General features: G+C 35.9%; 1 protein-coding gene across 2 annotated transcripts in view; it reads right to left on the bottom strand.

Annotated features, from left to right (window-relative positions):
• Window positions 1–442: 442 nt before the first annotated feature.
• TRPA1 (transient receptor potential cation channel subfamily A member 1) overlaps window positions 443–14,438 on the bottom strand; it is a 45,890-nt gene continuing 31,894 nt past the window's right edge. The window contains exons 18-27 of one of the 2 annotated variants that reach the window (XM_075495728.1): window positions 14,128–14,198; window positions 13,510–13,657; window positions 10,644–10,733; window positions 10,264–10,433; window positions 8,436–8,565; window positions 8,124–8,306; window positions 7,060–7,128; window positions 5,013–5,123; window positions 4,392–4,489; window positions 445–1,511 (exon numbers count right to left, since the gene is read on the bottom strand). In XM_075495728.1, coding sequence (XP_075351843.1) covers window positions 1,280–1,511; window positions 4,392–4,489; window positions 5,013–5,123; window positions 7,060–7,128; window positions 8,124–8,306; window positions 8,436–8,565; window positions 10,264–10,433; window positions 10,644–10,733; window positions 13,510–13,657; window positions 14,128–14,198 — 1,302 coding nt within the window. In that variant the 3' untranslated portion in view covers window positions 445–1,279. Of the gene's footprint in view, window positions 1,512–4,391; window positions 4,490–5,012; window positions 5,124–7,059; window positions 7,129–8,123; window positions 8,307–8,435; window positions 8,566–10,263; window positions 10,434–10,643; window positions 10,734–13,509; window positions 13,658–14,127; window positions 14,199–14,438 lie in introns of both variants that reach the window. The other variant, XM_075495729.1, reaches the window with a different exon arrangement.

Below are 14,438 nucleotides of genomic sequence, written 5' to 3' on the forward strand. Positions count from 1 at the left end.
CACCATTTGATATTAAGCAACTGTTCATCTTAGTAAGTGTAGTAGAATAGGCAAAACCAGTGATAACCTCCTCCTTTCTCTAGTTTACCAGGCAGGGATTTAAAGTCTCAAAGCTGGGATAAAGCAGTTGGGTGAGAAAGCATCTTCTCTACTGAGCAGTGTGTCATCCCTGGCAATTTTAAGGCACAAGTCTCACCAATTTACAGTGCATCTTCCTGTGTTTTCTGAAGATTGGACAAGTTCTGTACAGTGTGAGTTACCTTCTAGTGGCTAGCTTTTAAATAAACAGGAATAATAATTGTTCTTTATATGAAGAATGAACGTATATTAAGTTCTTAAAGAAAATGTCTGAATTCAAAAGCAGACCACAGAGCGTTACAACCACATATAGTCATAATTAGTTTATTAGCACTGTTTTTGAAACAAATATACTCAGGTACTTAAACACAGTTTAATTCATGTTTATTTCCACATTTGATATATTACTGTATATTACATAATGCACTGAATATCCAGTAAATAAATAATAAAACCAAAGTGCAGATTAAAGTAGCAAGGTCAGTTTTCAGGCTATCAGGAAGGCCAAAATCACATTAGCAGTGTAAGGACAGCAAGTCGCAAATGACTAATATTTAACATGTTATTCTATCGTTGCTATATGCATGCTAGTACAAATGATCCCTCTGAGAATTGCATATAGTTATCTACAAAAGAAAACAGTCCTTCCCTTACATTACATTTTCGTGATCTTTTTCTTACCTTTCAGGCCTGATCCTGCAGTCCTTACTCAGCAAAACTTCCAATGCAATCCGTCAGGTTAGTTTCTTACTTTTTCTTTAAGCTACATAAAGCCCGTTGGCTCTCTCAAAACATCTGAATACTAAATTATTAGAGTTTGAATTTCTAAAAATTCAGAAATTCTAAAAATATTCGTAACAGAAAATAATGTAATTAAGTACAGAAGTGCCTAACAGTATTAGAGCCAAATCCAGGAACAGATCCAGACAGAAGCCTTGGGAACTGTCAGGACAGCAAGGCTGGCATCTGGTGAGTTAGGCACTTTCCTGATTAGCCAGCCACTTTTAGGATCACAGTTTTGGATGTAGACATCTTCAGTCTCCTTAAATATTGTTTTGAGCACCTGCATCCTTTTTTCGGATCTGGCCTTTTTTTATACTTGAATACATGATGTATCACATTAACATTTATGCACAGACAATAAAAGAAGTGACCCTGAAGTAAAACAAAAGAATAATACAACATGATATCATAGCCATGTCTAGAAGAAGCTGTTGTTCTTTTCTGTGCTTGGGTTAGGCATATTTGTTTTAACAGCTTTTAACACTGTATCCCATTTACTATTCTTGTGCTCTAACTGCCTTTTCCTAAACTTGTGCTGAAATAAATCATTGCTGTCTTCATCCTCAGCCTCTGACACTATCTCCATTTTTTGGATAATCAATTTAATGAGGTCATGTTGCTTTTCCAACAGTGTTGATATATCTTTGAGCCTAAAAAAAACCAAAAAAGAAAAAAATATGCATACAGCAGGCTTTGTCATTTGCTTTCAAAGGACATTTTAGTCATTAAAATTACAGACGTAAAAGACCTGACAGTCCTCAACTTCACCTGTCTGCTAACAAAGAATATTATCTGGAGTACATTTAATTTTTCAAGCTGTGGTACTTCTCTAGATTTCAGGAAATAGATTAAAGAACAAATTCCTGGTTCTTGAGAAAAGTAACTACTGTGTACTTAAGATAAGAGCACCTTCACTCTCAAAATAAAATTCTGAACAGTTCTATCAAAAGTTTTTCCTATTGACTGAAGTAGTCTGGCATGAAAAAAGGGCCAGATTTGCAATGGCAATTAAGCATCCACAAACATTTAGTGAACTTCGCAACTACTTTAACAGCTAATATAAGAGATACTGATGAGGCACGCACTTAGTGATCTCTTTCAAAGTGCTTTCCAAAGCGCAATTGATACAAATGAAGAGTTAATATCAGTTAGCATCATGCATACAGAACATACTATCTGTTATCTTTTAAGAAACAATGAAAGAAATGGGAAATGTGTCTAGAAACTGTCTTCATAAAACTACCAAACAGGCTTTTTGAAAATCTATTTTTCAGAATGTCTAAACTCACAAAATTACAGCATTAAATATACACTGTGACTGAAAAGGTTCTCTGTGAAGAACAGTTTGGGGCTTTTTTAGATGTAGTTGCCTTTTTTTCCTCAAAATAGTGCAGCAATTAGCTAACATTAATACAAAGCAAAAAAAATCCCACCCCAAATCAAAAAACAAAACCACATACACTGATTGCCACTAGCTTCAGTAAGAACTGAACTCTGTTTTGAACTCTGACAATAAAAGTATATTGGCAACATAGTAAAACAAAGTTTTCAGTCAATATTTTCAGAGCAGTAAATAAAACTTCCCATAGTGAAATGGCCACAAGTTACTCTATTCCAAATAATTTTAGAATTTTATAAAATGATAGTTTTCTTTCCTCTCTGTAGGGAAAAAAAAAGAGTATGTTCTATGCAGTATGGATTTGAAGAAAGACTTGTTAAATTCCATGGCTTGCCTACATCTGTAGGGTGTATTCTCACCCCTTCAACTCTTGCTGAGACCTTCATGCAAAAAAATACTTGATCAGAATCTGTGCAGGGACACAAAAATTTAGTAGATTTAAAAAAAAAAAAAAGGGAGAAAGGAAAAAAAAAAGAGAGAAAAGGAGCAGGGAAGAGTGAGACAGGGTGAGAAAGAGTGAGAAAGAACAGATTTTCCTAGCTGTACATTCACAGAAGGCTTTTCTGAAACCATTCTTGCAGATATATTGGTAAGACGAGTAAGGAAAGTAAGTACAGAGAATTCCTTCCAAAGCTTTGGGAAACAGATGATTTGTTCAAAGGAGAACCAGGACACCAATCCATTTTTGGGGAAACAATCTGAAGCAGATTTATCATCAGACCAGTGGAAAGTCAGTTACAGATTGTGTATATTTGCAAACCAATTGGAATTACATCAGTTATGAGTTTAAAATAACCCTTGAAAACCTCCATACACAAACCTCTAATTCTGAATAGAGTCAAATCCAGTTGGCAGCCGGTCACAAGTGGTGTTCCCCAGGGCTCAGTATTGGGGCCAGTTCTGTTTAATATCTTTATCAATGATCTGGATGAGGGGATCGAGTGCACCCTCAGTAAGTTTGCAGATGACACCAAGTTGGGCGGGAGTGTTGATCTGCTTGAGGGTAGGAAGGCTCTGCAGAGGGACCTGGACAGGCTGGATCGATGGGCCGAGCCCAATTGTATGAGGTTCAACAAGGCCAAGTGCTGGGTCCTGCACTTGGGCCACAGCAACCCCATGCAACGCTACAGGCTTGGGGAAGAGTGGCTGGAAAGCTGCCCGGTGGAAAAGGACCTGGGGGTGTTGGTTGACACCCAGCTGAATATGAGCCAGCAGTGTGCCCAGGTGGCCAAGAAGGCCAATAGCATCCTGGCTTGTATTAGAAACAGTGTGGCCAGCAAGATGAGGGAAGTGATCGTGCCCCTGTACTCAGCACTGGTGAGGCCGCACCTCGAATAACTGTGTTCGGTTTTGGGTCTCTCACTACAAGACAGATATTGAGGTGCTGGAACATGTCCAAAGAAGGGCAATGAAGCTGGTGAAGGATCTAGAGCACAAGTCTTATGAAGAGCGGTTGTTTAGTCTGGAGAAAAGGAGGCTCAGGAGGAGACCTTATCACTCTCTACAGGTACCTGAAAGGAGGTTGTAGTGAGGTGGGTGTTGGTCTCTTCTCCCAAGTAACAAGTGATAGGATGAGAGGAAATGGCCTCAAGTTGCGCCAGGGGAGGTTTAGACTGGGTATTAGGAAAAATTTCTTCCCCGAAAGGGTTGTCAAGCATTGGAACAGGCTGCCAGGGAAGTGGTTGAGTTGCCATCCCTGGAAGTATTTAAAAGATGTTTGGATGAGGTGCTTAGGGACATGGTATAATGGTGGTCTTGGTAGTGTTGGGTTTACGGTTGGACTCGATGATCTTAAAGGTCTTTTCCAACCTAAACGATTCTATGATTCTATGAAATGAAAATGCATTTTCCCTATTATTTCAGTTTACTTTAATAAGCAAACAAACCTGTTCTCTTTCTCTGCCATGGGATAAAAATATTTCTCTACCACACAAGTATTTTGAAGGTAAATACACTACAGAATATAACATACTAAGTTACCATAGTGAGGGAGCTTACTTAAGGACACTAGATAAATTGAATTTTACTTTTTAGGTACAGTACAGAGCTTTAGAACACTTTTTAAAATAGGAGTATATTTGTAATATTGGTTCTACTTATTTTTACAGCAGTAAAATAACACAACGAATACCTGTATTTCTGCTTCAGAACTTCCAGTTCTAATGTTGTATCAGTGCTCTGTGCATCTGTGGTAGAGTCCTCACACCCAAAGCAATACTGGAACACACTCTAAAGAAAACATGGAACCAAACTGGAATCAGATATTATAGTCTGACAATAGATTAAAAATCCCAAATAAGTGGATGGTAACAGTCTCCACACAGTGTTAAAGTTGAAAAGAGTTTCTGTTATGAAGTTATTTTTTGTATATTAAACATCTGTTTTGCAAAATTTGTTTAATCAGAAAATTCAGTCTACCAACAACAGCTGAAATGAAAAGTAAACAAATAAAAGAAGAAATGCCAAAGGGAAGTAATTCTATTTTCTGTCTGAATAACTTTGTAGCTTGTCTCACTTAGTAAAGTCACAGACCACTGAGAATTCAGACACTAATTATATCTGAATAAGTTAGGCTATACTCAAACTGATTTATCATTTTCACTGAACATAGTCAAGGCCTAATCACAATTCCACTAATGTTAATTAATGATTGAGTCTTATTAATGCAACATTCCTAACAATCTGTGTACAAAGTCAGTCAGTCATATCACATTTTAGTAAGAATTCTTTAGTCTAAGATTCACCATCTTACCATAAATCCACAGTATCTCGGCCTGTTGGGATATACAGTGATTGATTCCTGGTCCACCCGACTTAAGAACCAAAATGGTAGCTTCTTCTCTAAATTGGTGTGAAGATTAACCTAAACGTAGTTTTGCATTTAGAATAATTCGCTTAAGATAAAGACACATTATCATGTGAAAATAACCATCATGTCATTATACTCAGATCACTATTACTAGATGTCAAGTCTCAGAGGATATCTATGCTGCAAACAATGGTATAATATTTGAACAGTCCAGCCCAGACACTAAAACCATCTAGTCATAGCACTATTGAGTATCTTGGCAGATTTAATTATTCCACATAGTTGTGCACTCTTATAACTAAAATGGTTCCAAAACTGAGTTAGCTCTTCTGTAATGGCTTAAATAGCTCCTTAGTACACTGTGGGTTGCAGTATAGAATTATACGGCAGAAATGTTCAAAAGATAGAATACCTATCATAGCCATGGGTTTTAAGACCAAATAATAATGGGAAAGTGATCCTTCTCTCTTTAATTGTGCTATATCCTTTTACTAGATTATGACAGAGTCAGTAGAGATCAAGATGCCAGTGGAATGCCTGTAAGAAAATGAGTTTTCCCTTGGGTAGAAACAAGTATGTTATATATGAGTGCCTTTTCAGGGGATGCTACCTTTTCCAGTTGTCCTCAAATTGCTACAGAAATACTGAACATATGTACCTAAAAGAACAGGATGTACAGTATAAGCCTACTGCAGACATCCATAATCCTGTCAAACATACAGAAAGTTACATGCTTAATAAAGATTTTGTAGTACTGTCTGAAGTTGCAAGACACCATCCTTCCTGAGCATTCTGTTGGCAAAGAAATACCAAAGAAATACTGCTACAAGAACTGCCCTTATACCTCTGCTTTAGTCATTTGTATCTCTAGCAAAAGAAATATCTCTTGGGAGGAAATGTTACTCTAAAAGAGAGTTCTTCAAATACGCTTGAGCTAAGCAAGTACACCACACAATTTAAAGTTATGTGACTACCAGAAGTTATTTCTGAGCTGTTCTTGTTCTTGGGTATTCTGTCTGTGCACACCTATCTTCTTTATGCTCAGCCACTAGGTAGGCTCTGAAACTTTTTAGAAAAAGCAGAGCCAGCAGGGAACATAGGCAAAGCCACTCCCTGCATCAATTTTATGAATGGTCAGTTCCTCTCAAAATACAGACTTTGAGCAGAAATTCAAGGAAGCATCTGTACAGATAGCTTCTAAGAACATGTTGCTGAGAAGTAATCTTTATTCTTTATTTGACAGGTGTATACTGTGTGTATTTCCACTTGTGAAAGTCAGGCTTGATACACAGTTCACAAGGAAAAAAAGCTTTTGAAAACTGTATGCAAAATTTATAATTTCTTAAAATGAAAATTTTATGAGGTTGTGCTATTGCCCTAGCCCCAGTATGTAAGCTGTAAGGACTATGTTTGCAAAAGCTACTTTGAAAATCTAAGATGCATATAGTTTTCTAATGCATATAGGTTACTAAACTCTTCTGATTTCAACAGAAATTCTGTTAGGTGTCTTTATACATCTTAAGGTAACTAAAAACATTTAGAAATGTGACATTAAGTTCCTTATTTGCATAGTGTCTCCTCAGTACGCAGACCAGCATGAGTCTTCAGTAGAATGTAATGAATTTGGTGTCCTTTTGATTTCTGTGTACCTTAACTTTTTTTCCAGTGCATCAGTTCTCTCCTTAAAAGGCAACTCTCCAATTTCAAACATTGCATTTACTCATTTTGAGATTCTGTTGTTGGAATAACTCAGAATTCATTGAACTAACTGTTCAGAAGTTCCTTAAAAATGCATTTGCTTATACATTTCTTTGACAATGACTCACATGACTGAAAATGAGCTTCAGAATAGGATGCCCATGTTCACCAAGTTGCTCTACAGAGATGCTAAGATGTTAGTTAGGGATGTTGATGACAAATCAGCTAATTATCTGAATGGTGTTCTAACAATGATATCTACTAGTTGGTGCTTCTATGGTATGCTACTTACCTGCATTGCAATCCTTTTGAGTGCAGCATATTTTTGTACTTCAGCTATGTCCCCAACAGCCAAACCAATCTAAAAATACCAGGAAAGATTTCATTATCTATTTTTGCATAGTCTGTGATTTCAATTGTATTTCTTATTCACATTTAAATCCAAAACTACTCTAAAGTCAATTTTTTTTTGTTTCACTTGAATTTGGAAACATACCTCTTTTGTGCATATTTGGAAAATCCATACCAAGAAATGTAGTAAGCTTTAATGCCAACTATCTGTCTACCAGTAAGGCACTGAAGAGCTAATTCAAAGATTTGTCAAGAATAACATCCCTTCTTTTTGATTCTTCATTACTGCTGTTATGTTAAAAAACTTGTTGGCCTCTTGATTGAACAGGATCATGGCAGCAATAAATAACTTGAAAAACCCAAATTGTTTGTTTTTTATTGCTCAGCTTGTATAAAAACCTGTTTTCCTAAAAAAAATTGATGTTCAGTGGAACATGGCTGAAGATGTATTACTATTTATTTCCCCCTTTCTCACCATTACCAGGTTTTCTGATTCTTTTTGTTCAGGTCAGGCTCATTAGTTTGTTTTAACACTACTGTTGACTGCTGTTTTGTGTGCAATGAAGATCTGGGTTTTGACTTTTTTTTTTTTTTAATATTGTTAGTGCTAGGTTATGATACAGCAAGGAGTTGAACTATTAAGACTATGTCTAGTCTAGGAGGCACACATTTATCAAAGTACTTCTTAAAAACATTGTTCCCCAATTTTCTTTATCAAGACCTCATAATAATACATTGCAGCTCCAATTCAAATTCCATCACAGTTATTACCTAAAGATATACAAGATAACCCTGCAAGAGTTAACTGGGGGAAAATACTCAGAACAGTAAACTGGAAGGAAAATGAGTCCAGGGAAAGGCAACTTTTTAATACGTTACTGAAAATATCAATTTGTTAAATAGTGAATTAATGTCATGAATCAGCACTAAAGTAATTCTATATGCTAAAACTGTGTATAAGCCTGTGCTTAACCACTTTTGTATATTAATAAGTAGTTTACTTACTAGCAAGTTCATAAGAAGGATTGGAATAAGCAAGGTAAATATAATGAGAACTGTGTAACTCAGGAATGGGTATGGCAATTCATTGCTTAGTAGTGGATCAAGGAATGCATCATGGTAATTAATGTCTCCCAGCATCATTGCAAATGTCTTCATTACAGAAAGCAGAGGTGTGCTATACGTTTGCTGCAAAAAGAAGAAACACCAAAATCCAGAAAAAAACCAAACTGATGAAATTTGTAAATAACCACTTGAGATTCTTTAGTTAAAAATAGTATTTATAATGATAAAAATTAATTATGCCATTCAACTAACCTGTGAACCCAAAAGGACAAAGAAACTCAGTCCAAAGGCCAATATCAGGAAAAAGAAAACGACAGCAATCCGAATCAAAGTCCTCAAAATTTCCCAGAACATCACAACATAAATGCCATAGTTTTCAAATCTAGGCAATAAGTAAACAGAAAAGATATGCAAAATTAAATACTGAAGTTAGAGTCCCTTACAGTTATTTATGTAAGGCCATAAATAATCCTGATTTTCATGTGTGAAAAGAGACATTTTGCTTCTCTCGAGACATTCTGACACGGTATGAACATGTCATACTTTCACATCCAAAAGAATGAAAGTGGTCTTATTTACAGCAAGCTAAACTACGTAATCTTATATTTTAATGCACTAGAGCAGTACTTCTTCAAGATATTATTTTTGATGGACAACTTTTACTCTCTCCATAGCCACAGACAGTACAATATTGTACAACTGTTGCACTTGGAATAATAACATTAGGAAATTATCCCATTTTTTGCTGCTTTTCCAAGCAAATTAGCAACCAGAACAAAGTACAACTGGCACCATGATCCATCTAGCAGCCACATGCCTGATTTAAAAAGATTTTGCTATTTATGACACTAAAAAGTATGGGAAAAAAGCAAACAAAAAGAAACACATTGCTCAGGAAGAGAAGGGGAGTAGCACAATTTTAAGACACCTGTGTTTCCAACAACAGTCTGTCATCCGTCAAGCCTCTCCCATTCTTGATTTAAACAAGAACTAGATCTCAGAACATGCGTTGTCATAAAGCAGATTAAACTACTTTTTCCCCCAAACCTGAAGTTGGGAATTTATGTCCTTTGCCAGATTCAGGGATGAGATGACTGTTTTATGTAACAAACACTAGCAACTGAGAAAATCCCTCTACAGGATTTTCCCTCTGAAATATTATTTGCAAAGCTGAAAAGATCAAGCTGGAAGTAAAGCAAACCTGATCTTCTATTTATTAGGCATTTATTAGGCAAAACTCCATTGAAGTCAATGGAGCTACAGGTTGCTTTGAGAAGAGATGGCCTGAATGAGTTAGAAAAATGATGTGTAGAGTTCTACTGCTATACAAATGAAAAATATTCAGGCCAGGGAAGCATTTCATCTAGCAGAAGAAGGAAGGTTGGGCAATCATGAATTTACTTTTTACTGTTTAGGTTCAACTCCCATTTTGCCCACAGCACACAGCAGAGAGGACACGCCCATTCATTAGTTATCTAAGGTCAGACACATGTAGGACAAGGTTTGCCAGCAGAGGCAGTAGCATAAAGATAATCTCATATCTTATATCTCATATAATAATTTATCTCATTGTTATAGTTATCTCATATCTCATATAATAATTTCATCCATTATAATTCTTTTACAGGACACTATGGTGTAGAAAAGTGAGGTGTGCCATTTAATCTGTAAAATGATAAAATAATTTACCTTCTTCCAGGTATTACTTATAAAAATAGACTTTCTTTTGCCTCCTGTAATTCATATCCTTTTTTTTTTAAGTGAAGGTCCATACAGTATAATGAAACATGTTTTTAAAAAGATATATGTGGTGGCTTTGCTTACTTAACTTTAAAATAAATCTTATTTCTTCAGTTGCCATAACACATGCTGTGATTCTCTACATGAAAAACAGTGAAAACTACTTTACAGTTCATTAGGTTAAAAAATTCCTATGGTCCTCATCTGGAAACTTGTATAGCTTGAGAAAAATAAAAATAAAAAATAGGGCTACCACACTTGATCAGTCATGGTTTAAGATATACAAAATATCTGAAAATATTAAAAATATTTCATTGTAAAGCATGTAAATAACTTTTACCGTTGCAGGTAAAGCAAGAAGTTCATCCAAGACAGGTATACAGCAATTGCTCCACACTCCCACTGCAAATGAGCTGGTGTATTAATAAATAAAGAAGACACAAAAATTATGCTTGTAGTATAAATTGTCCAGTCCAGTAGATTGGAGTAATCCAACAAATATTTCAATTTCTAGGATTTAAGAGAGACAGATACATATTTATAAGTCATGCATCATTAAATGACTGAATTCAATACACTGTTTAAATCCTCTTCTCATTTTTAATCTTATATAAATTGGTATGTCCCTTTTAATTAGGGAAAAATCAGATTTATTTCAATATCACACGAACTGCTATGCAAGCACACTGTCTGCTTAATGTTATTTCTCTATGTATTTACCTGCTGAATGAGCTGAAATATTTCTTTGCAGATTCCCAGTAAACTCATAATTAAAACTAAACACATACACACCCTTGTGAAGTATGAGTTCTGAAACAAAAATCAGAGCACAAAACAAATTAGAAATTATTAAATGAACATTTAATTCAGCTCTACCTACTACATATACATTATATTGCCAAGGTAAGAAACTCTGTTAGCTTGCTTCAGATAAACTTATTACTATCTAAATTCTGGTTTATTAATATTTACTGTGAAATCCATGTCATGTATATTGTGTTTAAGTAATTCAAACCAAGTATCAAATGTTGAGCATTCCCATGATACATAGTTGCTGTACAGCTTCCTTACTACTATTTGAGTTTGGGAACTGAGATCACAGTACTTATGCCACATTTTCAGTATGTTTTGTCACTGGATGAACATAAAGACAAATTCCATTGTCCACAGCTTCACTATCATATTGCAGTATCCAGAATGGCAATAGAAGTCTTTGGACAAATTGGAAGCCCTGTCATCTTTATGTGGCTGCTCCCTTTGATGTCTCCCTTTACAACCAGTATAGGCAAAGAGAACTTTGTTGTGAAAAGCCTTCTGTTGGCATAGATAACAATAGTGAATTTCATCTTTCAACTTGTAGAGCTAATTCCCCACCTGAGGGGTTCATTAACTTATAGGCAGACCACAAATTCATGGCACTCACTTTTCAGTGGTACTGCAATACACATCAGCATCTGCCCCATTGTGATGTTCCTCTTTAACCTGCGTTAAGAGTATAGCACCATGTTCTGTAACACTGTGCTCCCTACAGAGCTGGCATTCCCCACTTCATTCCCCTTACTGGGTCGTCAGGACACTGTCTCCTCCAGTGCATGACAGTTCATATATACTGCTGTTGCTCTAGTCTCTCAGGCAGCACCTTCACAGCTCCTGTTCAGTGCACTGCTTCTCCACCAGCTGGCATCATTCCTCATTGAAGAACAGGACTCCCTCTTCCAACTATGTTTCTTCCACCCAGACTCTGGTGATTCAAGGACCTGGATCAGCCTGAGTCATTCCTGTGTCTGCTGTATGCAGCTCCTATCATTCTCCTGTCTTCCACCAGGAAGATGAGTTAGTTAGTGGAGCATGAATTCTTCCAGTTCTTCTGGCTTCTGAGTCTTTGAGAATCGGGCATGTACTGGGCTGGGCTGGGCATGTGATTCTCCAGACTTTTCCATATATCAGGATATCCTCATGAACCTTTTATATCCCTTGAGTTTATTTTATTTCATATTTCTACTAGCATATCCTTTTTGAGTTCCTATTTCAGTTTTATGTCTTTTCTCTCCCAAAAGAACTGTAAAATATTTTCTTGCCTCTTTTTTTCTTGCCAAAATCCTTGGTTCTAGTGATAAAATCACTTATTTGAAATGGATCATTTGAAAAGTTCACCACACAACAAAAACTTGTCTCCATTAACACCAGTATGTAACCCTTTCAGGGCTAATGACACAGGTGTCTCTTCTCAGAGTATATGACTTCATGTCTTGGAGACAGAGGTCTGTGACTCTCCTGCCCTTCACATGGACACAGGAATGTAAGACTATGTATGAGTTATACTCACAGGCTCAATAAACAGCAGAACTTGCAGTTCCTTCTCTGGAAGTCTAGTACAATGTTCAGCTTAGGGACAACACAGCCTTCTTAAAAGACAGAATACTGCTTAGTTTTCAATGCAGGAAGGAAACACTTACAAAAAGGACATCAACCAGTTGCACCAATGTCTTTCTTTTCTAAAGCCTCATTCTCCTGTAGCAGTGGACCTGGCAAATCTAACTTCTTCAGTTCACTATAGTGTCCTAACTATTCCAGTTCCAGCTTCTGAAAAAAAGTTCGAGCTTTGTCTCTTAATAACCCCGAAGTATCCATGGAGGACAGGCTTTTCCCGAGACAGCGTTCATCCTTGCTTGGTTTCCTTATGGCCCCAACTAAAGCATCCATTTCCATCCAACACACATCATGAACGAGATCAATATTCATAAATTACTAGAGTAGCCCCACACCTATCACAGCTGTGACTGAGAGACAAATATTCAAAAGTCACTATGATGCATATGTACTTTGCTACCTAATCAAGTTATTCATTTTGAGATATCATAACTCCAAAATGAGGGCATATCATTCAGATTTTAGCACAACACATTTTTTTCTATTTTTTTCTTTTAAGTTTATTAACAGGGATTATAGGAAACTTCCAATACACTTAAAAACCTTTCACAGAGTTTTCCATCCATATATGACTGAATTCTGCTGTTATGTTTTTCACTACTGTTGTACATGAGGTACCTATATACAGACTGGCAAAAATTGTTCTGTCTTAGCCTCATAGTTTATGAGCCTAGTAAAGAAATACTGGGCCTGCAAGGGAAAGTAATACATAATATGGGCAAAGAAAGATGTATTTGAATACCCGAAAGCACTTTATTATTGACTACTCTCTCTATGTCAAATTTTAAATGTGCAATATCCAGTTATTTTGGTTGAAAATTAAAAGGACATAGAAAGCTAAAGAATCCACTGTTTTCTTTCTTTTCATAATTAAATACACATTAATCTTTTTTCTTCAACATCAAAGAAATATTAACTTCAGGGAAGAAATTGAAGTAACCATGTAGCAGATATAAAATTTTCAGAAAAGATCAAAAATAAGAAATGAGAACTGAAAATTATCTACAGAAGTTGCTGCTGAATGTTTAAAAATATACACTTAAATTCTATTCCTTAGAGTTGCTAAATCATAAATAATTCTAGAAATTGTTTAAATAATAATATCTTTTGCTATAAAAATCCTAAACCTATTGTAACTAGTAAGAGAACTTGGTACCTCATATTCTAATGGTCTTGCTTCATAGATTTCTGTTCCATTCAAAGGTCTTCCTGGCTGTATGTGAGTGACCAGAAGAGTCAGTGGGATGAGACCGAGAGAATATATGCCTAAATTCATCAGATGTGCTCGAAACCCATAGGCCATCCTTGAAAGTAAGAATGTTAAAGTTACAACACTTTACAAATTTAGAAGAGCATGCATTCAAATGTAACAGGCAACAATGTTTTCAAGATGAGGAAATAAACATTTCTTAAAACGTCCTTTGTGATGAATGTGTTCATCAAGCTTTATGTGGACAAGTGTATTGGCCATTCTGAAATACTGCTCCTTTTCTTTTTAACTCGGCAACCCTATTATATATTTTTGCAATAAAGTGGAAACAAAGATAGTGGTTGTCTTTGCTGTAAATATCGAAGAATCATTACTAAATGCTAAGCTACATTTTATATGATAAACATCAGCATATTCTAAATATGCTTATAAGAGGTTATATGGAAAAGACATTTACTTCAGTCAACACTATAAATATTTACATCTTAGTAAACAACTCTCAGGCACAATAGCCTTCATCCTGACAGGCAATATTATATTTTATGTACATTAAAATACACCTACCATTTCATAAGCAAATATTCTTTACACACGGGATGACTGAGTAGCTCCATGCGATTGTGGCGTACCATGGCCTACAAAACAAGAAAGCAGAAAGATCGAACTTATCTCATCTAGCTAAGTAAAGTGCTTACAAAACTGGCTAGGCCACCTTCTTTACTTGAATATTAGCCTAATGAAAAATAAAATGTCTGTAAGATATTGTAAAGTTCTTCTGTTTATGCACTCTGACCCAAAGCTATTACTATCTTGCTTTCTCTGCCTACTGAGGCATTCAGCTTCTCTCCTGCTGCTCTGTTAGTGTATTTCAGGCT

The sequence above is a fragment of the Mycteria americana genome, chromosome 2, assembly GCF_035582795.1.
Source record: "Mycteria americana isolate JAX WOST 10 ecotype Jacksonville Zoo and Gardens chromosome 2, USCA_MyAme_1.0, whole genome shotgun sequence".
Taxonomy (NCBI): Eukaryota; Metazoa; Chordata; class Aves; order Ciconiiformes; family Ciconiidae; genus Mycteria; species Mycteria americana.